Source organism: Gastrolobium bilobum, unplaced genomic scaffold (assembly GCF_033153095.1).
Source record: "Gastrolobium bilobum isolate Gb01-03AN ecotype WA unplaced genomic scaffold, APGP_CSIRO_Gbil_v1 utg16366, whole genome shotgun sequence".
Classification (NCBI taxonomy): Eukaryota; Viridiplantae; Streptophyta; class Magnoliopsida; order Fabales; family Fabaceae; genus Gastrolobium; species Gastrolobium bilobum.
In genome coordinates, this window is record NW_026897955.1 from 34,344 (window position 1) to 62,046 (window position 27,703).

The window sequence follows — 27,703 nt, forward strand, 5'->3', positions numbered from 1 at the left end:
TAATAGTAATAAAAAATAACAACATAATTATTAATAGCTATTCTTTACTATTATAATTAATTTAATAGATTAATTTTCTTTGGATAACTTTAATAGATTAATGTTGTATGTGTTATTTAACAACATAAAACATCATCTTGAACCATGCGAAAAAGTTGAAATCCACAAACAAACCGTGTGCAAATGGTTCTTACTCAAGGCCCAAAAAGGTTTGGTATGAAAGCTAATTAACATTTTTGTTGGGCTGATGAAGCAAAGGGCAAACATTAGACCATATCACGTGAGTTGTGCTTTTTTTAATTCGATTTGAAAGTGGAGACGGACCTCTGGTGACTGAAGCTCTGATACCTTGATAAGCGTCACTTCAACTCAAAATCTTAAGGCATTGGGTGAGACTAAATTAATTATTTTACATTTCTCTAACAAAATCCACAGACAAACCGTTTGCCAATGGTTCTTACTCAAGGCCCAAAAAGGTTTGGTATGAAAGCTAATTAACATTTTTTGTTGGGCTGATGAAGCAAAGGGCAAACATTGGACCATATCACTTGAGTTGGGCAGTTATTTTTATATACGCCCAGCTATGCATTACTTGGGCCAGCTCCAATATGCATAGTTAGATGCTGAAGTACTCAACTTTCTTGGCTTTATATTATGTGCTCAATTATATTTAGTAGTCCTTTTTTTTATTTATTTAACAAAGGAAGTCTATAACCTGTGTGAGAAGAGAAATAGTAGACTAAAATACATACAAAGAGGCCTGAATGGAATTAGAGTCTAGAATCAAGTAATCCAAAGGAACTGAGTGCTACTTGAGTTAAGGATCTTGTACCAGTAGTCAAATAGTTTATTCATGCAAAATCATACCTCTGCTCTAGTTTACTACCATCCTTGGCCCTACTCCAAGGGATATGAGTCCTTCATAGTTACAAAGTTTACTATAATTAGTAAGCAGCACATACTCCATTAAGATGTACACACTGATTAACAGGCCTTCTCCAATTAATGGACAACATTTTAATGCTTCATCTATCATCATCAGTGAAGTCTGGTTCAAGGGGCTTCCTTAATGAACCAAGAATGTCAAGTTCAGAACCATATCTCAAGCTACTACCTTTCCTTGGGTTGGCTGATATTTTAGCAGCATAAGTTGTAAAACTTGAGCACATTGGGGCCTGAAGAGGTGCAGAGAAATATTCAGTGCCACCAGTTCCAGGGACATAAGCCATTATCAGATTCTCCTTTTTCTTTAGGTCCCTTGTCTCCTTCATTCTTTTATACCTAAACCAAGCTGATTGTATAAAGCATGCAGCCCATGTCCTCCACTGATGGGAATGGAACCTGAACGTGTGCCTAAGTTGTTTGCTATGTAACCTGCGGAATTGTGCTGCTACAAACGTCAAGTCCTCTGCAATGAGTGCAAAAGCTTCCACATCAGTGATGGCTTTCACTGTGCGAGTTGAGGATGGAAGGACAACAGTTGGACGAGGGTCCAAAGCCCATGGCAAGAGCTCTTCACCACAGAAGTCACCAGAGCCAATTCTGCATGAGTTAAAGAAACCAGTTCTGCCACCATTGGTTGTACAAGAATCTAGGCGTCCTCTAACAATGAAGAGCATCTCAGTGACAAGGTCACCTTCACGAACTAGGCAAGTTCCTGGAGTACACAGAGAAGGCTTCAACCTTTCACATATTGCATCTAGCATCCTTTCATCCATCTGATCAAATAGTGGTACCTGTCATGGACCAATTAAGTTGTTAATTTTTAGTTGTTTTATCTCACAAACCAACTCTCTTTACATGAATGATTTTATTATATCTCTCCCTTAGGCACCGGTGGACCCGAGATTTTTGTGTTAGGGGGCAAAAATAAAATACCAAATTTACAAGTATTGTTAAGAATACTAAGATGGACTATTATAAGTATTTTTCTGGAGCGACGAACTATTAACACTAATAGTTTATTATTATTTGACAAATATCATTTTATACATGTAATTATAAAATAATCAAAGTTCAGTGAGGGTGACCGCCAATGCTTGTCCCTTCCCTCGACTAGAAAGGTCAAGAATCAAATTCTAAACCACTTGATTATAAAAGCTTTGATACCATGTCATGAATTTGTTATTCCAAAAGGTTAAGTTGTTGGGTAAAAACATACAAATGATTGTATTATATCTCCACGACACGAGTTTATTTCACAAGAAACACATATTGGAATTTTCACTTAACAGTTTAAATTTTTGAGTTAAAATAATTCTTTATATGATATCAGAACTTTTATGACCAAACTAGTGTGATCCTCACCATCCTCCATTCTATTAATCAATAACTATATATTGTGGAGTTTCTTAGCACAAAGTAGGAGAGCCTATGCATTGTCCACATTTTAAATCTAATGGGTTCTTGTATGTCAATGACACGGTCTTCACCTAAAAAAAGGCTTACACTTTTGGGTTAAAATGAGTCTTTTAGGATAAAACTTGCATACATGCTGACTAGGATTTGACACTGCATGAGAAGCTTATTTGGAACTTTCTTAATTCACAAAGCTGTGTCAAAGAAATAACATGCAGGAAAAAGATTAGAAAGATTTACTTGTCGAACTAGATTAAGGCAAAGGTGGCGTTTAATGTCACGTCTGAGATCCGCAGGAAGGTCTCTGAGAATAGTTTCTTCATCCACTCCACGAGTAGCAACCCATCTGAATTGGTCATGACGTCGCACATTTTGCTTCAGGTAAAGAGGGAGCTGCCTGTGATGCATCCATTTTTCCGTATCTGTTCTTCTTATTCTCCATTCTTCCAGCCGCAGAGTGGTGGATTGCAGGTAGGTCTGTTAATCAGATAAGTATTTATATGAAAATACAATATATGAGAATCCAAGTTATGATCTAAATTTAAAACCATACATATTATATTATTTTTTTATTTTATTTGTTTATTTATTTATTTATTTTTTGCTTTTTTTACTTTTTTTTTTCAACCGTTTTGTATCTTTCATGTGGGTTCATCTACCACCGACCCCAATTAATTTGGGATAAAGGTGTTGTTGATGTTGATGTTGAATGAAAGTGAATCAAGGTGGCAGTACTTCAATAAGCTTTTTGCAACAAAAAGAGTCAGTCATCTATAAGAATTTTCAATTAAAGATTATTATAAGCTATATAGTTAATATATGGATGACGAATTCACTAGAAATCATGACAATAAATCCTACTCAATGAACACACAACCTGTCTCACAAGGTTCAGAAATTTCATATTTAAATAATCATTGTAAGCCAAAAAAGGAAAATTCTTAAAAAATCCTGATGTTAAAGAACTCTAATATACCAACAGATAATGAGTTTACTTTTGCGAATAATTATCAAGTCCTGAAAGTTGCAGCACATTTAAAGACTGGCAACAACTAGACTTACTTGCATATTGCCTATAAGCAGTGCAAAAAGCACCAATCCAAGAATTGCAACAATCACCGCAAAATTTATCTCTGCAACATGTGTGCTTGTTAAGAGATTCTGTCCTGCAGAGCTGCAAATTTGGCATAGAATTAGTTAAAACATCTAAAAATCTAGTGTGGGCTAAAAATAGGTCAAGGATCAAGAGTAAAAGACTGTTAAGACAACAAAACGTGATGGTATTTTCTTTAAGAACATGAAGGTCTTGATTATAGTTGAGCTGTTTTTGTAGGAGAGCTAGGAGTATATCACTATGGAAGTGCTTTTTAGAGGTAGTGTTATGGATCAGAGCTCTTGGAGGAGTCACAAAAGGCGTATCTCTGGTATGGCTGAGAAAGAGGAAATTTGTAAGGATACGGTGACTCTATATTTCAGCAGAGTAACAGTTCATGAAAGTAACAAATGCAGAATGCCTCTTCAAATGGTGAAGAGGGATAGATATATATATGAAAAATATTCCCTTATTATAATTGTTTTGCCTACTATCTCACTAATGTGAATGAGGAAATGCACCATATGGTGAACTGTGCAAGAGAGTGAGAGATCCTTTAATGAGGTCTATGGACTCACTATGGGGAGGCCATGTACTAGACTGTGAAGGACGATTCAGAACAATAGTAAAACAAAAATCCAAAATTTGAGTAAATTTTTTTTTATCAATTTGTATAATTCACTAAAATATGGTCTATTGGAATCTCATAATACTTATTATCATCTGTGATCTTCTTTGAAGTGATGATAATGCTCTTAATTATGTGTATTGCCATCAAATTAAAAAAGGTAAATTAAAGATAGAATAAATTTTCTATTTGATGAATTGTCCAACTTTGACATCAACAAATTGAGTTACCTTAGATTCCTCAATCCCCACCAAAGACAGTAATAGTATTTGTTGAAGAATTTTGAGCCCGTGATTTCCAAAGTCAGAGCATCAGCAAAAATGCCAAACTGAAAGAAATCACTGTTCTGATCACATAGACCTGAAAGATTGCTTGATCTGAACCAAGCAGCCCTATTTGGGTCACCTATGCTTTGACAATCAAGATAATGATACTGGCAGTGTGGGTACTCAAGAGTACAAGCTTTCTTCCAACATTCATCCTGCCTTTCAACTGATAACAGGTACCAAGAGGATCCTAAAACCTTTTTGAAATAAAGGGACAGTTAAGGATTGAATCAGAAGCAATATATAAAATAAAATAAAAAATAAAAAACTGAATGAAAAGCATAACAAAAAAAAATAAAAATAAAAAAGAGATCTTGATATAGTACATGTTAGAAAGCTACTAATATGAAGTATTTGGAACATTGACTTACATGACTCGCCAGCAAATAGAGCATCAGATTATATGCTGCCCCAGCCCAAGCTTTTTCCATCATTACCCCATTTACCTTGACAATATCAGATGATAAAGGGTAAATAAGATACAACCTCAAGAGGTACTGGAAAATGGAAACAAGGCGCAAAACATGCCGTGAAGCAATCATTTCTGACCCCTTTAGATTTGGAATTACAGCCCAAATTAACACCTAACATGAATATTAATTATGAAATTGTTAGCTTGCAACAGAAACAGTTAAACATGATGTATACTACACATAAAATCATTTTGAACTGCAACATCAGTTTAGTTCAGCAAATGATAACAAGAGACATATATTATATTAGTATATTATCATTTTATCATATCACAAAAGAGATACTCTTACCCTCACTCTATCTGCTTTGTTTCTTCACCAACAAATTCTCAAGAGAACATTGAACATACCTGTGGAAGTGGTTGGGCAGCCACTAGATCAAGCCAGAAGTCTCTATGCAGGTACTTAGCTGCAACCTTTGAAGAGTCTATAATAAGCTCTCCTCTACCAGAAACACGAGAGGAAGGAGCAATATAAGCAGTTTGAAACCGAACATAAATCTGAATAATGTAAAATGCATCAGCCATGGACCGAATTATGGTAAGGGACACTTCAAGACCAGAAGACATATCAATGCATTTGTCTTTCTTAGCAACTGGTAAATAAAAGAATAGGGGATCCACAAACAATGAAATCAAACAAGCTACTAAGAAAATTTTGTTCCATTTGTTTACTCTAGGTCCCCTAGGATCCAATATTAATATCTCAGCTGCATCATAATCCTCAGAAAAGACCCTAGAAAGTTCTCTTCCTTCCAGTGACTTGTTTATTGCATCCTTCCCAATATTCTGTTTGCCTCTCATCTTATAGTCCTGCATTGACAAGTGACTTTCTTTGCTTTCTGTTAACATCTCAGTTTCAAGATCATCATGAAATCTGGATACACATATAACACAAAATTTTAGCAACAACATAAAATCAAAAGGTAGTGAGAATAGCCAAATCCCACAAAAATGTAACTACATAAATTGATATATGTTCTATAACATTAATTAGTTAATAGAGGCACTGGCATAAGTAACACTAAATTCTAAGTAGGTGCAAGTTTGCAAAGGGAAGAATAGGCAAACCTTACAGATCTTGAATATCTATCACAAGCCATAGTTCTCTAGTTCAACTTGTTAGTTTCACCCTGCAAGGAGAATTAGAGAGTATATATAGGGGTTTATTAACTATCAGAAAAAGATTTCATTGAAGAGCTCAACCACAAAAAACAAAAGAAAAAGAAAAAGAAGAAGCTTATTTACCGTACCATCTTTCCCAGAAATCATGTGACAGAAAAGTGAGACAACTGACTAGGTTCATAAGCAATAACTGCAGTAATCTTTTGGTGTTTATTCAATGAAAGTGCAGGTAAAACCTGTGAATTTGATACTGCTGAAAGATTGTGGAGAATTCAAAGTCTTCGCTCCTTGGACTTCATGGTCATATATGGACGTTATTTTTCTAAGATAAAAAGATGAAAATAGTGAAGGAAGAATATGAAATGAAAAATACATGAGGTTGATGCAGAGCCACCAAAACTGCCTTTTATCCTCTTCTTCCCTTTTAATATCCATGCAAAATTTTAAGATACACTGTGGGGAAACGTATCAATGAAAAACAGCATATTCAAGTTCGATTATGTGGAGAAACAATAGAAGAGAAGTAGAAAGAGGAAGACAGAGAAGAAAAGAAATTTAACCAGATAAAACTTGCAGTCAATTTTTCTTCATTACTACCTTGAATTCAGTATTTGACTTGTACCATGAATTTTGATTTGAACTTCTTTTTGAGTCTTGAGTCTCATATCTATGAACTTTGCTTATTCTTCCTCACTGACTTAATATGACTTGGACTGTAACTGTGAGAACTTAGAAGGTACCAGAAAAAAATAATTTGAAGATTGCTTACTAACCAAAATTCAGAACATGTCTTATTCATTAATAGACCATTTGAAGCTTTCTAAATGACATGGGTTTGTTTAATGTTTATTCATCATGTGTGGAATGGGCATCAAAGTTTACAGTTGCATTGCATTGTAAGCTTTTTTTTTGTCTCAAATTTTGAAGAGATTTTGATGACGTTGAGAACCTTAACCAACAGCATCGCAGAGAATGATGTCAAGCTCAAAACCAAGTCATAAACACTACTATCAACAGCACCTACTGTCTGGGGACAGCTCTGATTAATTTTAGCAAAGAAATATGAGTATAAAACCTACTAAGCACACATAAAATTGCGTGCCACCCAAATAGGGCCATGTGAATATATATATATATATATCAATTCCACATATTTTAATGTACGTAAGGCCATGTAAATATATATATATATATATGGGTTTTCGTTTTATCCTTTAACATAACACAACAAACTTTTCTACACTCACAACATTTTGTGGGGCCCACACTTTTTAAAACAAAAAAATAAATAAAAAATTAAGGCACGCAAAACGAATCTCTATAACATTACACAATCACTTTTCCTACAACATAACTCTTATAAAACCCTATATATATATATATATGAACTCCACGTATTTTTATGTACGTAGAAGATAATTTTATATCCTATAATATAAAATCCTTATAAAATCGGAGGTAATAAACTAGAGATAGATCATAAGCCTAAAAAACATAGTCCAGTAAGACCTGTTATCAAACTACCTATTACTACCACGAATCAAATTTAAATAATTTCTCGTTCACCTCCTCTATAAATTTAAGGGTAATAGAGATGGTAATAAAAGATTTAATATAAGTTGATAATAAATATAACCAATCTCTTATAAATTTTGAAAGTGTTTTTTTTTTTTTTTTTTTTTTGTCATTGTGAACGATGCTGATCATGGAGGCAAAATTCTTATAGAAATTAAGTTAAATCAAGATGTTGAACTTAAAAAAGAATGATAACTGATTATTGAGTTTCTATATGATATAATTTTATCAAAAGTCAGGGTTTAAATACGTCATGCAGCACCCGGATAAAGTATTAAAATAGAGCATGTGTAGTTAAAAAAAAAAATTACTTAATAATTAATCTGATTTTACGAAGTCTAGCTTCAAAGTCTATTGGCCGAACTATGACGTTTTAGAATGAAATTTTAATAGATTGTATTTTTGTTTTATATTTAAAGTGATCTATAATATTTTAGGAGAATACTGAAATTTAAATAGATTTATCTTTCCCTAAATTTTCACGAATAAATATTGTGAAGGTATTAATTGATAGTTATAAAAGTTAATCATATTTATTTTGTAAACCAATTTCTTAAGAATTATATGTTAATTTATCATAATTGAGATTATAATATGTTTATTTTTAAAAAATATATCAAGCCAGACTTACAATTTAACTTTCATCAAACTAACGAGACAGTGTCAGACTAACCTCCAATTATAATGTATAAATCACGTTCATTTAGGCAAAAGCCAACTTATTATATAGCCCTAATCACAAGTTATCTGAAATAAAACATAATATTGGCTTGACTTTCAGCTCAATCAATTTCTGTCCCAAATGTTATTAACTCCCTGTGCAGCTCGGCAAGAAGAATGAGTTATAGGGCCAGACGTAATAACCGTGACTGGGGCTAAAAGTGAGACGAATTTAAGGCCTCAGTGACATACTTCAATGATGATAGCATTAAAGGCAATGCTAGACTTGCATCATTCAGCTCAACCACCCAAACCAAACGTGCAAATGATGAACAGCAGTGGCAGCTATCCATATTCAATGCCGAGGACACCAGCCATTCACAAACATTATGTTAATTGCACTCTTTAAATAATAAATAAAGATTTTTATAAGTGTTATGTTGTAAGAAAAATATTTGAGTAATATTATAAAGATTCGTTTTACGTACCGTAATTGTTTTTTTTGCTTCAGAAAATGTGAGCCCCACAAAATGGAGTAAATCTTCTCATGTAAAAAAGTGATCATGTTATTTGATCACGACCACTTATTTAAAAATTATATACTTTTCTCTTGTCTCATCATCAATAAGTGGTTATGATCAAATAACATGACCACATTATCATTTTTTCACATGAGAAAATCCACTCTCTCCACAAAATATTGTGTATAGAAAACTTTCTTGTGTCATGTTAAATGATAAATGCAAACCCCATAAATAAAAGATACAACTTTTAACATATACTCTCTGTCTCTATTATTTGAAATAAATTATTCTACCTACTTTTTTTTATACCTACCTTGCTTACCGCTCTCAAACACCGTGCCAAAAAATAACCTATCCCTTTTTCACTTAACAAAAAAGTATAGTTCAAGAATTTGTATTACTGTAGGCGTACAAATAATAAAGTCCTTACTCAAAAAAGAGTTTTAACATCACAAATAACCTTCCAAAACACAATATTGTTTTAAGGGTAAGTCTAAATCACAATGGCATTTTTTTTAGTACGTAATCACAGCGGTGTTTTAAGTTGTGTATAAACTACCAACACATTATATAAAAGGGATTTATTAATCTTATATTCATGCAACAAAAACAACATAATAGGGTCCACCATTTATAAAAACAAAAACAAAAACAAAAAAATAATGTGGATCCCACTACTTTGTCTCTGTTACATAAAATAATTTTCTCATACAACAAGAAATAATTATTTCCCTATATAAAAACGGTGTAAAAGGGTTTTAACGTGGAGAATGATTCTAGAATACTCTTTAAGGGGTATTTAAACCCCAGGTGATATAGTACAATTAAATGCATAGAATTAAGCAAATATAACCATGAAGGAGGAATTCTAGGCCATTTACCTCAAGTCATCAACATGAAACCAAATATATAATAGATTTCACAAGGACAACAAATCACATTACTCCTTCCCACCAAACAAGTAAACTATAAAATAAATTTGTGGTGATAATTTTCCGGCACATTTTAGGAAGTTGAATATGGCAACTAACAAATATTGAGTCATCTACTTCTATAACAAAGTTGTGAAATAACGACTACAAATCAGTTTCAAATGACAACCTTGGAATTTGGAGCATACGTTTAAACTTCAAAAGAAACTTAACATATCTTCTTACAGGTACTGTACTGTAGGTAAATACAGTCTCAATGATGCATTTTTTCACAAACTGTTGCTAAACATCAATGACTTGCAGCCGCTTAACTCCCAACTACCTGTTAAGGTCAAACAATACCAAAAGCTTGGAACATTCAGCCAAATGCATAGAGCCTCATGAGGAATTATGGTAAGAAATGCCATAATTGTAAGATGTTTTAGAATTAGAACACACAACATATATTAAATAGGTACAGAATAGTACCGAAGTTCTCAGGTATAGATGAAAGGATAAATCCTCAAAATTGACGCTTGGGCTTAGCATCTGCTGCAGAGACTCGTATAGCTCTGCCATTCAAGTCCTGCAACCAATATCAAATAATCAGATTCTGGTGGTTAAATATATAATTGAAGATGGCCAGTGAGGATAAGGCCTATACAATTATACACAAGTACCCAACTTAAACAACTTAGAACATAGCTTTTAACAAGGCTTGAACTCTTACAAGGGATTTAACTCTTTATAATTAAGATGGAACTTCTTAAGATGTAACCATACAAAATCCAACTCATCAGATTGCAGTTCATGTTTAGCACACAGATATTCTAATTGCTTGAATTCAGAAATGCAGAAACAGTAATGAATTTATGCAGCAAAATAAGCTTTTATCAAACAGAATTTTGACGAAATGCTTCTTATCTAAAATTATTTTCATAACCATATGAATTTGACATGTGAAATCTGAAAAGAAAAAGGCCTTATCTCATTTATATATGTCTTCCGGAATATACTGAAATAATACATCCACTTCGCAAAGGAGAAGGATTAGCATGCTTACCGCACCATCTAAGGACTGAATAGCACTGTTGACCTCTTCAGAGCTACCGTAAGTCACAAACCCAAAGCCTCTTGATCTTCCACTTTCCCTGTCATAGATTACCTTTGCCTCCAAAACCTTTCCTTGTTCGGCAAACAATGACTCAAGTGCAAAGTGGTCAACACCCCAAGCAAGATTACCAACATGTACACGGTGTTCACTATCTGAAGAAGGACCACCACCTCTGGAAGGAGGGCCACCTCTAGAACGGAAATTGTCATTTCTGAAATTATCATTCCTGAAATTCTCATTTCTGAAATTATCATTCCTGAAATTATCATTCCGGAAATTATCATTCCTGAAATTCTCATTCCGAGCAGGAGGTGGTCCAGAATTCACTCTCAATTGCCTTCCATCTAGCTCCTATGAATTTCCAAAGACTCTTTCTTAAATGTGATAAACAGAATGGTCTAAGCCATACATAATAAAACAGACAACAACAAATACATTCACATTTCACATCATATAAACTCAATCTCAGACAGCTAACACAGTTAAATACCGAAGTAGCCAACTTCACTAAATGAGTCATAATCTGAAACAACACAAAAGTCCAAAAAAAAAAAAAAAAAAAAAAAAAAGAGAAAAGAAACTTTGAACATAAATTAACTTTATAATTGAACAAATTATGACATGATGACTCACATAACCATTGAACTGTTGAGCAGCTGCTTCAACTTCATCAGCGGAAGACATGGTAACAAAACCAAATCCCCTACTTCTCCCAGTCGTTTTATCATAAATCACCTGCCAAAACCCAACAATTTCAGAACTTAAAAACAAAAATCGCAACCCATTTCTTTTCTTCCAAAAGGGTTCTTTATTAAAGCATCAAAAAGCAAACTTTGAGAAGAAACAAGCATAATACCTCAACCATCTCTACATTCCCAGCACTTTCGAAGAGCTCAGCGAGTTGGGCACTGTCACAACTGAAAGGAAGATTACCCACGAAGAGTTTGAGGTCTGGGGAGTAGTTGGGACGTTCATCTCCGCTGAAGGTGTCTTCTTCCTGGTCGAACTCTGAGGAGAGAGCAACATGGGAAACGAAACGAGACGACAACGACAACGTTGGACGAAGAAACGCCGCGGAAATGGAGAAGCGCTTTGAGTTAGGGTTGAGGGATAGGGAAGAAGAGAAACACTGAGGAGAACACAGAGGTTGTCGTGTTCGGAGAGTGAGAGTGGGAAGTGCTAGAGAAGCCGCAGAGGTAGACATGGTTAACGTTAACGGATAAGGCTAAGAACCAAAAAATAAGGGTTTCTTGAGTTATGAAATGGGAAGCGAGGGTTTATATTGCGAGTGAATAAGGCATTGTGATATTTATGCAACTGAAAGGTTTCCGATAAGGTAAGGTGGGGTGTTATTACATTTACTTTTTTGTCCCTCGTTTGTATCAGATATTTTCTTTTGTTTCTTTTTGTGTGTGCAGAGATATTTTTGCAAAATAAAAATAAAAATTGTATACGTGGTAAAGTGTTATCAGTGTAATCTGCAAGATATCTGTATTACCTAATGGATAATGCATGTCTTTATGGCCCAAAGGCCCAAGTGTGTGTTCTTTTTTTGTTTTGTTCGTTTCTTCCATGGAGGACCAAACCAAAGCTGGATTTCCTCCTTCTTAATTTGCAAGTGGGCCTAGTGAAACAAAGAACTAGTAAGAAAGTGTCATGTAATTGTCATGAATTTTTTTGTTTAGCGTACCTTTTCCTATACCTTTTAACTAAGATATCATATCACAATAAGTCCCTAATAAACTTGAGACAAGAAGGAATTGGAAGTAAGTAATATACGAACATTGCATTGGAGCCTCAATCATACAAGGCTTCATGTCATAATATCTCCTTCCACCATATTCAACATGAATGGTACCTTCTCTTAGGAAATTTTTTGATATATTATTATACCTAGTACTCGGCACGACGATAGTACCAAAGATGTTCTTTAATTCTTGGCTTGATTAGATCATACTTTTCGTTAATGTGATTACATCTATCCACATAACCCAGTGATTCTTACAAAATATTGAGTGTGCTTTAACAAGAAGCCAAGCAAGAAGGATTATGAAGATTAAGCATTTATTTTATGAGTACACTAAAGTCATATGTAACACCGATTTATAACAAGAAAGAGATTTTTTCTATATCCAAAAAAGAAGAAGAGATTTTTCAGATTTCGTATATAGATGGTGAAGAATGATCAAGTGCTTAACCACACTAAAATGCATATATATTAATTTATGGAATGGTGACAATGATTTGTGAAAAAAATATTAATCTAATAACAACCCTAGAATGCAAATTAAATATTAAATATGAAGGTCAATTATTGTACCTTCAACTTCTTAAAGTTATTGTTATATCAATGAAGGAAGATTCCGACCAATATTAATTTAAGTTCTATGATAAGATGGAGCATGTGATGCCACAACAAGAATTGCATATAGTAATTCTTAACAATCTTTATTTTTATCATAATATTGCAACAGCAATTGTGCTTCAATTATTAAGTTGACTTTCACTGAACTCTTCATCTCGGGTTTCAGGCTCTTCATCTTTATGGAAGTCTTCTTTGATGATGGGAAATCGTCCCCAGAATAGGCTTTATTGTAGCCCCTCTGTAGGTATATGAATAAAATCAGAAGATTAAGCACTTTAATTTTTGGTCTTGAGATAAATAACTGCAAGAAAGTCAAAATGTGAAAGAGAAAGAGTAAAAATCCAGCGGAGAAACCTAATTACCACACCATCTGCATGTTATGCTTACTAATTTGGAGACATTATGTGACGTAAAATTTTTGCCAAGATTTCACCAAAAAAAAAAAATTTTTGCCAAGATGTCATGGTGACAAACTCGTCATTATATTAGTCAAAAAGTCAACTCATTTTTAGAAAGTTATAACTTCTTACTTAAGTGATCAAATTGGTTGATTTTTTTTATTCCACATAATATTTTAAGATCTACATGCTGAAAAATTTACGAAGGATTAATTTTTAGTGTTGGAGCGTGAAAATAAGAATAAAATTAAATAATATTATTTACAGAGATAAAATGTGCCAAAAGGGGCACAAGGAAGAATAAAATTAAATAATATCATCTACAAAGATAAAATGTGCCAAAAGGGACACAAGAAAGAAAATAATATCATTTACAGAGATAAAATGTGCCAAAAGAAGTATAAGAAAGCATTTTTTGGGAAAAAATTTTGACCAAGGCATTTGTTAGGGCATAGATCTTGAAAAGTTATATGGAATGAAAATAAATACCTGATTCGGACACTCGAGTCAAAAATTATAACCTTCTAAAATTTTACGATAAAATTTTCAAAATTTTGTGCCACATGTCACGAAACGATAGACTACAGAGACAACAAGTTTGATGGTCTATCATTTCCTTGATAACGAATTTGGTGATCTATCATTTCGTGACATTTGGCATTTGAAACTCACTATCACTAACAATATATTTGTCACCACGACATTTTGACAAATTTTTGCAGTAACATAACATTCTGGTAAAAAAATTTGGGAAAACGTGACAAAAACATGGTCAAATTCCTTATTAATTTGTATTATTTTGGGACTTGCACTGAATCGTAAAGCACTGATACATCAAAAGTTTGGGGTCACAAATACAAGCTTGCTACTTGTTTTTCTATGGTTTCATGCACTAACAGGAAGACTCTTATTAAGTACTACCTACAAGTTTCATCTCCAGACCCATATGCATGCCCATCATATAAATTATGCTAAAAATATTAATTGCCAAAAAATAATCTTCTTCCTGTCATTCATTGCCTATGTAAAACTTACTAATCTGAAGCATAATGAAAGTGCTATGTCATACAAATTTAAGATAGGTGTGAAAGAGAGAGAGAGAGAGAGAGAGAGTGTGTGTGAAAGGCAAGAGCCTAAGTTTCCATATCATTGTTGTAATACCTTCAAATGTCTTTTTCAGCCTACATCACTAGAAACTCTGCATTGACAAATGAGTAGTAAAAATCACTTATAGGATATCATAAAGTATACAACATGTATGACATTATTTTATAATCTAGCTACTATGATGACAAAAAAATAAAATTATAAAACTTGTTCGAGGATTTTATGGTTAGATATTAGTTGATTTTTTCACAAACCTTGCTCTATTCTACATGGAAACCTACATAGCCTATAATGCACCCGTGAACGGAGACAGGGAAGGCAGCTGAATACATTGATATAAACCAGATATTGCCATTATATCCAATCCCATGAACTATAGCACAAAGTCAACATGCGCCTGCATTAAAATACGTTGGAGTCATGGCCCAGCTAACTCGAATTCATAAAACCAAAGCCACAAGCTATATTAGCCCCGTAAAATAGGGAAATTAATTTCCTGGACCCTCTCTCCGGGTGTATTGATTCTGGAGCACTACATATTTGCTCGTAAAATAGGGATGTGTGAAAAATTAAATCAACCGATTTGATTTGTGTATTGACTTGAATCATATTATTTTACGTCCGGTTTAGTTTGTTCGGGTTGAAAACCGAATCATATGCATTGTTAGAAATGCGACAAATACAAATGAATTGAATTGAAGTTGAAATCAAATCGAATTACACCATAATTTTTTAATCAATTTAAGAATTACATTATTTTTTTCAAATCAATTCACGAATCAAATCACTCTTCCGGTTCAATATGACTCGTGTGCACATCCTATTATTAAGTTTCCATTATTTACCTTTGCCCCGGGACAAAAACTATGATTCCAAAGGGAGCATCTAATTTTATGCTATAAAAGACACCCCCTCTTATGTCATAGACTCAACATATGGTGAGTCTCATCATGTGTTAAAAATAAAAAATAACAAGACATATTTATCAATATATTTATAAAATAAAATAATTTGTTCCTATTACATGAGAGAATAATTTCTCAATTCCAAAACATGAGAATGTTGGCAAAAGCAGCCTTAAAATTATTTGAGGTGCAGCAAAAGTTTGTACTTCTACCAGCTGCGTACATGCATATGTAGATTATATTAAAATATGTTGGAAGCAACTCTAAACTAACGGGTATTTGTAACCAATAATGTGGTCTGATTATAATAATGATTCAAATTTTAAAAACATATGAGCAAACTTCACATGACAATATACCAAAGTTATATATATAACAATATACCAAAGTTATATATATATATATAGGGTTAGGATCATTTTACACCAGTGTAAGTTACACTCTCAATCTTGATCGTTGATCCCACTTATATCTAAGGATTCTAAATTTTTAGTAATGTGAGCCATTGGATACAAGTGGATCAATGCTCAAGATTGAGTGTAAGACTTCTAACTCTTACACCGGTGTAAGAATATCTTGCCCCATATATATATACATATATATATATATATATATATATATGAATATAGATTAAAATAAAGAACGTGATTGATGCCCTCAAGATTTAGTTTAAATAATTAGACTAATCAACGCCTCAAATATTGTTTTTCAATTGATTAACTTCCATTACTACCCTCTCAAACATATCTATCGCCTGAAAATTCTATCTGACTTGTAAATGGAGGCCAGACCAGTGTCAACACCAGAGCAATGTCAGTATTTCCAACCCAAATACTAGTCCATTTTCATTATAATCATGCACTTTTATACATGTTATATTGATAAACAAGATCACAAAAATGTCTGAGAAAAATGAAGAGGCTCCTTTTGTTCCAAATTTCATCCAATTCTGGCTCCTTTTGTTTGATTATTACCCTATAATAGTTGTGCTCGTAAGAATCTATTAGATCTATGATCCATGATGAATCAGGCTCAAACTAATAGGTGCCTTAATCTCTAGTTTAAAAGGGATGTTTAGTCGCTGCCATTGTAAAGTGCGAAGAGAGAGAGAAAAAAAAAGAAATGCGAAGAAAAAAGCCAAAGCTAAAGGTAAAGATCCTGAGGAAGAAACCCAGCAACACCGCTAAAGAAGGAAGTAGGATTCTTATCCCTTTATAAAGAGAAACACTTGTGTGAGAAACTTAGTGAGTAACTCATCCTTTAAAAGGGTAAAGTCTGTTGGTCTTCTCTTTCAAGCCTTGGCCTCCTTTGATTCCTCCTCCACCCTCTAATAAGCCTTGATCCAGGCCTTCCTCTCTTCTACCCGCGTATCTTTTTCAATTTGAAGAGAAGCAGCTTCAAAATGCGCCTTAGCAAAGTTATCATGCATTAAAAAATGTTTTGATCAAGGAAGACGCCTTCAATGCGCCGGCCTCTATCTTATGAAGTTCCTTGAGTGCATCTTCAGAGAGGGGCTTGGGATCCAAAAAATGTTGGGGAGGACAGATGACTCTTTGAAGCTCGGTCGACACCCTGGATTCCCAAAGTTCACCTCGCTGAAGAATGTAGGACCCTGGAGTATGAGGAGGAGGAGGGGCCTCTTTGTTCAGAGGAATGGTTGTGGCCACGACCACGGGGGAGCTAGCATGAGCAGAAGTAGGGGAACCTTGAGACCCATCCCCGATAGATACTAGCTCGGTCACGGATACTGATAACTCTCTTGTGGAGAGTTATTTTTAGGCTTTTATTTGATGATTTGATGCCTTACTTATGCATAATTCTCTTGGAATTATATGATTATTGCATGAACTTTATCTTTTCATGGTTTGAATGAGAAATATGCTAAGTATTGATAATTGATGTTATTTTGAGTGTTAGATCCATTTATTGCCTTTGTTGTTTTATTGCAGGTAAGAGTCGTAAGATTGAAAAGTATAATTGTAGCACTCGGGCTTAGGAGAGTTATGCGTTGAATGAAATTAACAATAGCTAGCCGTTGGGGATCCAAGCCCAAAATAAGGAAAAAGAGTTCCTTAGCGCCTAAGTTACCGTCCCTTTAGAAAAATCACACATAAATCCCCGACAAATCAAAAGTAAATCTTCAACAAACCAGGATTGAATATTCAGCAAATCAATTTCATATTGGAAGATTATTTGGAAAGATTTGCATAGAGATTCAGCACTAAAGTCAATATGCTCTGTTTTAAAAGCCATATCTTCAGCAAATCAGAGCAGAATCTTCATCAAATCAAGATCAGATTGCAGTGATATTTGTACTGGATTTGAAGAATTACTTGGAGTCCAAGTCATCAAGGTCTATAAAAGAAAGAAGCCTACACACATCCAGGAGGTTCTTTGGAGGTTTGAACGCAAAATTTCAAAGCGGTTAGAGAGAAAGTTAGGGCTTCAAGCCGCGAAACACTTAAAGAGATATTGAGGGTTTGTTGAGAGAGATCCAACAAATCAAAGGGTGAAGCTAGGGTTTAGTAGAGAGATCGATGAATCCTGTGAATCCTTAGACTACTCCGGCGGCTGAGAGATATGGATGGTGGCGGAGCCAACGGTTGTTGTGAGAGAGAGCTATAGCAACATCCCATGTTTCTTTCTATTCAAGTATGAGCTAATTTATTAGGATTTGGTCATAGAGTACCCTTATTGTGTTGTAATCAATTTGCCTAAACTTTGTTATATGATTTTCCATTTACTTGTTTAATAAAGTACTTAAATTGTCTCTAATCTTGTTTACTTATCGAGAAAGAGTTGTAAGAGATCTAGGATTTGGGCTATAGAGATATAGGTGAACCCAAAAAGTTATTAAATATTGTGGTTTAATTAATTTAATTCGTTAATGGTGGGTAGAGAGATCATTCACACCACAAAAGTATAGGAAACTTGCATTTAATGGATTCATAACTATGTTGGCCATAGAGATATGGGAACTAGTATACATGTATTGTTGATGAGAGCCCTTGCATGCATAAGTGTTTTGATTACTGATTGGATGATTGTTATAGCATTGTTACTGCATTATGGTGAAATTGCAATAATGGATACATTAATCCTAATCTATCTTTGAATACTTGAAACTTATCTTTTTATTGTGTTCCTTATTTTATCAGTAGTCTTAGCTTAATTTAATTATTAGTTATTAATTTAATCATTAATTAATTAAAAATCATTATTGTTACTTTTATTCCTTCACTTAGAGTCGTAGTTTTACTTAATCTCCGTGAAATCGATACTTGGACTCACATATCCACTTTATTACATATGACACGTGCACTTGCGTACTTGTGTGATTGATTTATATATTTGATTGCGAAATTGCACAGCAGATACCTTGCCCTTCTTCTTCGTCTTAGAATCAGAAGCCACCGCAGAAGTTTTGCCTTTGTTCAAAGCTACGAGGAAACTGGGTTCGATCGTTGTTGGAACTGCAAAATCAGGAAAGAAAATCAACATAGAAACAGAAAGAAGTCAACAAGAAAATATAACAAGGAATTTAGCTCGGATTAAGAATACAGAAAAAGAAGCACAATCAATTCCTGATATTTGAACACAAAGGAGGCCAAGCTGAAAAAACCATGTTGCTCCAAATATTTTAACAACGCCCTGGCCGTAGTTCGTTCCTCGGCAGAAAGACTGGTCTCCCCGAAATAGTAGCTGGGCGGTGAGGAATTGTGATGCTCATATGACTAGTAGAGTGGAAACTTCCCCTCTACCCTCTCTTCAGAAGAAAGAAATCGATGTTAGACCCGGGCCACAACCTTGAAGAAGTGACCCTTGAACCGCTTGAAAAGAGTCGGTAAACATGGTAAAAAGTTGTTTCTTCATACGACCCCGGATATTAGTCCAACCTTTCCGATCAGCCGACGCGAACCCGGTGCGGGAAGTATAAACATTGAAGAAGTGAAAGAAAAGCAACATAAAGCAGCATAAAGTCAAATATGCACACAGGTGCTCGAAAGCCTTGACAAAAGTCCAACAATTTGGATGAAGTTGAGTTGGGGCTATACGAAGATGAGCTGACACACCCATTTGGAAATCGGTCAATGCAAACTGAAGATCGACCTTGGTGATCAAGTCTCATTAAAAGAAGAAGAAAAAAGCCTCGTCCGGGTTCCACCCTGATTAAACGAGCTCATCTTCAGCAAGGGGAAGAATGTCGTAACTATCCATGTTACCTACTGTAAGCCTAACTACATCCTCAGAGTCCATCGACGACTTCATCGACATAACTTCAGGAGTAACCTAAGGGAACCGAGTTACCGAATCAGCTGAAGGCGGCTCCATAGACGACTTAGAACAAGGAGAGCCAGGATTAGTTAAATGAGTAGACATACCTGAATCAAAAGAACTACTACTAGACGAGTTAGAAGTCTCATCCGAAATTTCAAAAGGATGAGAAACATCACCAGGACCCAAACTCGGTTGGGAAAAATCTCTTTGATGAGTACAATTGGCTAAAGTTGACCGAGTCAGAGAACTTAAGTCGCACTCAAAAAGTTTAGAACTTAAAAATGAACAAGCTGGACTGGCCCTAGACCCGAATTCTATCTCCAGCTGGGGCGATCACGGTCCACAAATAGACGAACATGGATCTCATAATCACAACAACAAGGATCTTTTTGCGGAGAGACATGCATAAAATAAGCAGCAGTCGACGAACTTGGAGACCCAAACCTAGTATCCCGGTCCAATAGTTGTGAGCCATGACCTTGACTAGTGGAACACATAATGGGTCTACGCTTGCTACCCTTGCTGCGACAACCACAGAGTAGTGCCGCCTATTTCTCCTTCTCAATCTGGTCTATGCCCCAAAGCCAAAACCTAGCTCCGGGAGGAAGACTCCGGAAAAACTCAGACTCGTCTTCTCTCGTCTCATCACCTAGGCCGAAACCTCTCAGATGTTGTGTTTCCCCTTTCCCACTCGATTTCTTATACTCATCCTCAACAACACTCGTGCGCTTGGAAATTTTAGAGGGAAGGAAATTAGGAAGTACCTACCCAGAATGGAAAAATAATAAAGGTACACCCAGACCACTACAAAAGCACAAAAATATACAAATGGAGCAACAAAGAGGCAAGAAGTAAATAAATACCAGAAGAACTCAAAAATAAGAGTAAAGTAGAGCTAATAGAAACACTAGAAGAACGAAAACGAAAGTGTTTAGGAGGGATACCTATATTAGGATCGAGGACAGAGAGTGTATCGCAAAAGGAAAGTGACAAAGCGTCTCTCAACCGAAAGTTGCTCAAACTAAATGAACTTTGCAAGTACTCGAACACCCAAAAACCCAGAGTAAGAAGAAATGCAAAAGAAAATGGGAAGGAGAAGAAGAACTTAGAAATGCAGAAGCAAGATAATGAGAAGCGAAAGTGAATAGGGTAAAACCAAATGAACTAAGGGGGCGTTTGGTTGAGGGTTTCTCAAAATTTTGATGGGCATCTGATAATGGGTAAGTTGATTCTCCACGTTTGGTAGAAGTGATCCAAAAATTTGCCTACCTAATTGATTTGCCTTGCAATTGAGTTTTGCACGCAAAGTTGGACTAAAATCACGGCGCTAAAATCCTATTTCCATGGTGGTATTTGACCGATAGCTGGGTAAATGAAAACCATGAAAATGGGTGCTCCCAAAACTACCCTTGCTTAACACACTCGTCGTTGATTCCTCCGGTTATTGCTTCTGTTGAATGTTTTGTTCAGGTGATTGTGGGTGGTGCAGTGTTCGTTGGAGGTGGTGTTGGTGCTGCAGCTGCTCCTGCAGGAGGTGCAGCCCCAGCTGCGGATGCTGCTCCGGCTCCTGAGAAAAAGGAAGAAAAGGTCGAGGAAGAGGAGGAGGGTGATGATATGGGATTGTCACTTTTTTTTTTTTTGGTAACATTAAGGGGCAAAGCCCCAGCAGAAACAGAAAGAAAGGATTGTGACTCTTTGATTAGGGTAGCTTATGGCATGTTGACTGTGTTTTTGTTTTCTAGTTTAGTGCCACTTATTTTCGTGGATATTTTCGTAATGTAAAAACATGGATATTTTCATAATTGTCACTTATTTTCCCATCTATATTTTACCTTAAACCAAACATAGACTTTATAAATCTTACCTAATTTGCCCGGTAAAATTTTTTCAAACCAAACAACTTTTTTTTACATTTTCCTACCAAACTTACTTTCCAACCATTTCCCTATTAATTACATTTCCCTAGTATTCACAAAATTTCTCCTCAACCAAACGCCCCCTACGGCACGAAGTGCAAAAGACAAGGGCAAACTGGTAATTTCTAGGATACATGGCGGTTGAAGAGACGTTCTGATAGCAGCAATTGATGCACACGATGCGTGAAGGCAGCATGCGCTGCTCTAGGCACGTTTAGCCAGTCGCAAGGCACCACGTGTAAAGGCGCAACTGTATAGGAAGATAAAAGGACAAAACATAGAAACCCGGAAGTCGAAGTTCAAAATAACTACGGGAACGCTAAGTCGCAGAACTCAGCAGAAGAAACCTCGCCTATCATGGACCTCAGCCAAATTATTTTGGGAGAAAAGGAAACACTTGAGGGGACCCATTAGGGTGTGTTTGGTTGGGGGAAAATGTTGAGATAGATGGGTAAATGAGAAGTGGGAATATCCCTACACCATGTTTGGTTGAGCCAACTTGCATATTTACCTACCTAAATCACTATCCTACCAAACCAAGATGCATATTTATTTTCATGGAGATACCCGGTGAAAGTTTCCCTTTGATCATGTGGTATTGGTGAAAAGCAAGCTATTTGCTGACATTGGTTTTTAACCAAAAGACTAGCGTACCCTCAATGAGCACACAGAGCACGAGTCTTCTCCCAACAAAGCAAAGAGAAAAAAGGGTAGCAGTGATGATGTTCTGGAAGGAGGAGGAGGGGAAGGTTTGAGTTTGGCTCAAATGGGTGCTGGAAATTTTTGGTTACAGCCTGGCCTTAACATGACTACAAGCGTGGGTGTGAATTGTGTTCTGCAGCTACACAAGACGCTTTATGATGGGAGCGAAGGATCTTTGAGGGATTTTTTGGGGCTCATTCGCAGCACAAATCCTACAATGGTGGTTGTGGCAGAGCAAGAAGCACAGCACAATGAGGTCAGGTTGGAAACAAGAGTGTGCAATGCTTTGAAATATTACTCTGCTCTGTTTGATTCCATTGATCACTGTCTTCCAAGAGAGAGCAACAACCCTGTTTGTAGCATGCCACCGTCAAAAAAATTTAAAATCAGGGTTATTTTCGTAATACCAACTTGTTTTCCAATCTATATTTTACCTCCAACCAAACATAGATTTCATAAAAGTTACCTAATTTTCCCAGTAAAGTTTTTCCCCACCAAACAACTTTTTTGTTTACATTTTCCTACCTATCTCACTTTATCCCTATCTCACTTTATCTCACTTTTCAACCATTTCTCTATCAATTACATTTCCCTAGTATTCAAAAAATTTCTCCTCAACCAAACGCCCCCTTATGCTAAAATCATAATAGTCGAACTCATATCCAACAGAGACGGTATGAATCACAGACCGAAGATCATAGAGCTCAGACCAAGGATATGGTCTAGTCTCAGTTATAACAGACAACAAGATTAATAAATGAATTCAGTCTGAAATGACTTTCAGTATCACGGACCTCGTCGCCCCAGTTAGAGAGTCCAATTCGAGCCACATTATCAGCACCCCAAACACCCAGAAAATAAAATTATAAGTGTTGGGAATTCAAATGTAACAAATAATGTTTTGCATAGAAATAAACAAAGCAAGGAATATAGAAGTGTAAAAATACATAAATGTAATATTTTAAAGTTTTGACTTAAGACGTAATTATAGACTCGCTTATTATGGTAGATTGTCACTTAGTCTATTTATACGTACATATCTTCCCAATTTTAGGCTCTCCTAGCCACATAACAGTAATACCTAACACTCATTACTAGGGTAGCAATAAAAATGAGCTCTAGAATTAGAGGGAAAAGAAAAAGAACAGGATCCATTGTGGATCCCACATGTTCTTTTTTATGATGTATCTAACTTCACTCTGGAGGAGATACAACTCGGACGTAGAAGAAAAAAACAGCTACAAAAGTTCTAGCTGCTCTGTCAAAAGTGCTAGACAGAGAAAAAAAGATCCATGTAGAAGAAAATAATGTGTAACACAGGTTTGTTTATCTATAGCCAGCTAGCTAGCTCAACATCACAATACGGCTACACACGAGTTACATTCAATGATGCATACCCTTCTTCACACATTCATGAATTGGCCTTGGTAATTTTGGATAAGATGCATTGAATCCAGTCATCCTAAAACACTGACCAAAATTATTTTATAATTTTTATACCAAAACTATGTCATTTTATCATTGTTTATGTATATTTTTTGGCTACAGAATTCACGGAGACCCAAAAATATCAATCTAGGTCTTGTGAACAAATAAATATACACTTAGACTATATTCTTGGCAGCATGGTGATTTGGACCATGTTGGTTACACAGGGATCCGTGTGTTTAATTCAGTGCTAAAGATGAAAAGAGGAGGCACAGTTTTGTGACTTCAATTGAAAAACAACTAAAATCATTTGAGTTTATGAGTTGAAGACTGTGCGTAACAGTGAGTTAAGCTAAGTTCAATGAACACATCGTATGCAATTACGCAATGCACTGAATGATCAACAGGATAATCGCGAGAGATTGAGCGTCCACTGGGAGCTTTGTTAAGTTAAATACCAAGGATAGAACGCTTACTAATAAAACAACCAAAATCATGGAATGGAAGAAAATAAGTCAAAACAGGAAGTTTTTTATTTTATTTTTTTTACTATGATTATTATTTCAGTAACATTGTCAAATTTTGGCTGGAGGGATTGGATAAATGATTAGGAAATGACATATATAGATGAAAACTATGGAAGATTAAGAAGGCAAAAAAATTAAAATAATGTTTTTAAATAAAATAATTACGTATTTATTACAGTTTTAGGAATAATTACACATTTATTGCACAATGTGACACCCCAATGAGGGGGAGACGTCCCAATGCGGCGTCACATGTGACACCCAAAAGGGGCGTCACACTTGTGCCCTATATATACTCCCATTTTTACCATTTCACTTCTCACTCTTACCTCTCTCTAACATCTCTCTAACCATGGATTGTGCTCCCGACCGAACGCGAAAATATTCGTAGCGAAGCTCTGCCAACTTAGGTAAGTTTGTAATACCTGCTATGTATACGTTTAAATTACAGTGCTACCTTGCGAACATGCTAGGATTTATCGTATATTAGAGACTTAGAACATTAGGATAGTAACTTAAAAATTTTGTACCATGCTATGAATGTTGTAATGATTTAGTAATTTTTTTGTTACGTCGTTATTATTATTAATATTTAATTATGCATTGGGGTTTAGCGTATTAATTAGTGATTTAGAAAATAGTGATAGTGACTTCGTAAATTTTGTATGATGTTATTAATGTGGGAGTGTATTGATAATTTTGTAGTCAGTTATGTGTTATTATTAGTACATATTTATGAAATTATTAGTGACTTAGAGTTAAGTATTATGTCAGTATTACAAACAAATTACTGTACTACGTATTAATATTATTTCATTAATTTCGATTGTAGTAAAAACGTAGGGTTTATGCTTAATATTTTTGATAATAAATTAGGGCATTGCTTAATTAATTTGTACATAAAATGTGTTATTACATGTGATTAATTTCAATGTTGTTTTATATTATATAGTTTAGAGTCATGGCTGATTCATCATCATCTTCGGGTTCTGCATCGGATCCAGAGCCTATTGATCCTAGCATGTACATCATACTTGGGCCTTATAGATGGGACACCCTTCGTAAGAGGACGCAAAGTGCCCATATTTCACAGCGAGTGTGGAATACAGAGCATGTGAGGAGACTGAAGACCAGGCGTGGGAAACCACAGGGGGGCCACCTACCGGCGCTATTCCAGAGGTGGTCACAGACTACCTCACACAGGCAGGATTTATACATGTTGTCCGGATGCGACATATCCAGGTATGCAATTTACGTACGTTACAATTCAAGCTCTAAAATATCCATGTAGATTAATTACTGAGTATTTCAGTCGTTTCTCCCACGATTTGGACATGCTCTGTGATTATGGCCGCGTTCCTTGCAAAGTCCACACCTGATACAGCTTTGACTTGTCTCAACTTCGTCCATCTCGTTGCGTATGCTAGTTGACTTTGGACAACCTTTTGCACGCAACATAGTGGTATCAGGAATAATCTTTGGACCTGTACTTGGTGGAAATTGCTTCCTTGTTTCCAATTGGCTCCCACGGAAAAGAATAAGCCTCGACCAACTTAGTTGTCAAGAAGACATCGTCTACATACGTGAAAGGACTCTGTCTAACACTTAAAGCAACAGCATTAGCGTGACTACACGGGTACTTAAAGGCCTTAAACTTTCCACATTGACAAAATCTCCGTGGGAGATTGACAAAATATGAACGATCCCAACCTGCATAAACCTCGAAGACAGTATGTTCCACGTTGTATGCACGAACATGCTGACCTTTTGCATGTACCTGATTCTTCTTGACCAATTCAACAACATCTTTGCAATGACGATTAACTGATTGAAGTTGCGCAACGGCAGATGTACCTCTCTCAACAAAATAATGAACTAATCTGCTATATGTGTGCTTAACCAATGCAGTTATCGGCATATTTCTAGCCCCCTTCAAAACCCTGTTCACAGATTCTGCCAAATTTGTTGTCATATGCCAGTACCTGCGTCCTTCAAGATCGTAGGCACGCGACCACTTTTCCTTAGGGATGGCATCAATCCACTCAGCAATTTGAGGACTAGTCTCACGGAATCTCGCAAGATTTCTTTCAAAATCAACCATGGCTGGAGTATAGACTACACAAATTGGACATCAACGTATTAAACATAAATTGAGACACATAATGGAAAGAATTAAATAAGGATATATGAATGAGTTTACCTAAATTCTTTAACATCCGCTTCAAACCCTCATTCTGAAACTTTTGATTGAAGTTGCTTGCAATATGACGAATACAAAACACGTGATATGCATTTGGTGGCAGCCAATTAGGGTTATTCTCCACAGCAGATATTATGCTACGATGACGATCAAAGATCAGGCATATGTTTGACATGTCAGTAACATGAGCACGAATATTAACAAGAAAATAGTCCCATGCTTCCAATGTTTCACCTTCAACGATGGCAAAAGTGATTGGTAAACATTCATCATTTCCATCTTGGGCAGTGGCCACCAACAATTTGCCTTTGTACTTACCATATAAATGCGTTCCATCAATCTGTATGACTGGTTTGGCAGATTTGAACGCCTCACAACACTGTCTAAACGTCCAAAAAATGCGATGAAACACCTTTTTTCCATTAACTAACCCATGCTCCGCATAAAAATCATTTGTTTGGATATGATAAAATGAACCTGGAGAAAAGCGAAGCATGTATTCGCACCACCTTGGCAAAAAAGCATACGATTCCTCCCAATCATCGTACATAATTGCCATCGCTTTCTGCTTCGCATACCATGCCTTTCTGTAGGAAACTTTAAAGCCTTATTTAGAGGTTATCCTTTCTTGAACCAAAGAAATTGAGACAGATGGTTCTTCCCTTATCATCCCTGCATTAAAGAGGTCACAGACTCGATAACATAGAACGTATTTAATTACACAGTAGTATGTAAACGTTGACATCTCATCGAAAATAAATACGTACCTAGAACGAGATCCGCAATAACGTCTACATCAAGTTGTCTATGTCCCTGGGAAATGTGGTCATTCAAACAATATTGTGATATCCACCCCATCTCGTAATCTTCCAATTTTCACCAAACACTGGTTTGATCGCCCTAACGCGCCACGGGAAACCTTTATAATACGCACAACATTTCATGGATAACTTTGCAGGCGTGCTCTCAATTACAATTGCTTCTCGATGCTCCCTAGTCAGGTTGTGCTTAAGTGCCATTTGGACGTCTTTTTTTGTTGCAAATTCTTGGTTCACAAATAACTTGTCACTCAGTTGCCACGGACCTTGTAT

General features: G+C 35.6%; 3 protein-coding genes across 5 annotated transcripts; all 3 read right to left on the reverse strand.

Annotated features, from left to right (window-relative positions):
• Positions 1-745: 745 nt before the first annotated feature.
• On the reverse strand, positions 746-6,010 carry LOC133311695 (protein CNGC15a-like). 3 transcript variants are annotated; one of them, XM_061512786.1, is made up of 7 exons: positions 5,949-6,010; positions 5,229-5,754; positions 4,777-4,851; positions 4,310-4,602; positions 3,421-3,532; positions 2,599-2,835; positions 746-1,736 (listed from the first exon to the last, which is right to left on the reverse strand). In XM_061512786.1, the coding sequence occupies exons 1-7, from the start codon at positions 5,978-5,980 to the stop codon at positions 1,026-1,028; spliced, it is 1,986 nt and encodes a 661-aa protein (XP_061368770.1). In that variant the 5' UTR covers positions 5,981-6,010; the 3' UTR covers positions 746-1,025. The 3 variants fall into 3 exon arrangements, with proteins under 3 accessions (XP_061368770.1, XP_061368768.1, XP_061368769.1); XM_061512784.1 differs by having other exon boundaries at positions 4,777-4,989; XM_061512785.1 differs by having other exon boundaries at positions 4,310-4,595; positions 4,773-4,989.
• Positions 6,011-9,909: 3,899 nt separating this feature from the next.
• Positions 9,910-12,061, reverse strand: LOC133311692 (29 kDa ribonucleoprotein A, chloroplastic). Its single transcript, XM_061512778.1, has 5 exons — positions 11,643-12,061; positions 11,420-11,521; positions 10,736-11,137; positions 10,162-10,258; positions 9,910-10,015 (listed from the first exon to the last, which is right to left on the reverse strand). The coding sequence occupies exons 1-4, from the start codon at positions 11,988-11,990 to the stop codon at positions 10,196-10,198; spliced, it is 915 nt and encodes a 304-aa protein (XP_061368762.1). The 5' UTR covers positions 11,991-12,061; the 3' UTR covers positions 9,910-10,015; positions 10,162-10,195.
• A 13,816-nt stretch (positions 12,062-25,877) lies between these two features.
• LOC133311682 (uncharacterized) lies at positions 25,878-27,171 on the reverse strand. The gene is made up of 3 exons (XM_061512756.1): positions 27,140-27,171; positions 26,613-26,995; positions 25,878-26,527 (listed from the first exon to the last, which is right to left on the reverse strand). Exons 1-3 carry the CDS (start codon positions 27,169-27,171, stop codon positions 25,878-25,880), a joined length of 1,065 nt encoding a protein of 354 aa, XP_061368740.1.
• Positions 27,172-27,703: the final 532 nt, after the last annotated feature.

Coding starts and splice junctions, on each gene's coding strand:
- LOC133311695 (XM_061512784.1), bottom strand. CDS start 5,980: ATGGCTTGTGATAGATATTCAAGATCTGTAAG. Junction 4,990..5,228: donor CTGCCCAACCACTTCCACAG/GTATGTTCAATG, acceptor TATTCATGTTAG/GTGTTAATTTGGGCTGTAAT. Junction 3,533..4,309: donor TGGGGATTGAGGAATCTAAG/GTAACTCAATTT, acceptor CCAAATTTGCAG/CTCTGCAGGACAGAATCTCT.
- LOC133311682 (XM_061512756.1), bottom strand. CDS start 27,171: ATGGCAATTATGTACGATGATTGGGAGGAATC. Junction 26,996..27,139: donor TACGATGATTGGGAGGAATC/GTATGCTTTTTT, acceptor TTGGACGTTTAG/ACAGTGTTGTGAGGCGTTCA. Junction 26,528..26,612: donor GCGGATGTTAAAGAATTTAG/GTAAACTCATTC, acceptor CAATTTGTGTAG/TCTATACTCCAGCCATGGTT.
- LOC133311692 (XM_061512778.1), bottom strand. CDS start 11,990: ATGTCTACCTCTGCGGCTTCTCTAGCACTTCCCACTCTCACTCTCCGA. Junction 11,522..11,642: donor GGAATGTAGAGATGGTTGAG/GTATTATGCTTG, acceptor GGGTTTTGGCAG/GTGATTTATGATAAAACGAC. Junction 11,138..11,419: donor CTCAACAGTTCAATGGTTAT/GTGAGTCATCAT, acceptor GGAAATTCATAG/GAGCTAGATGGAAGGCAATT.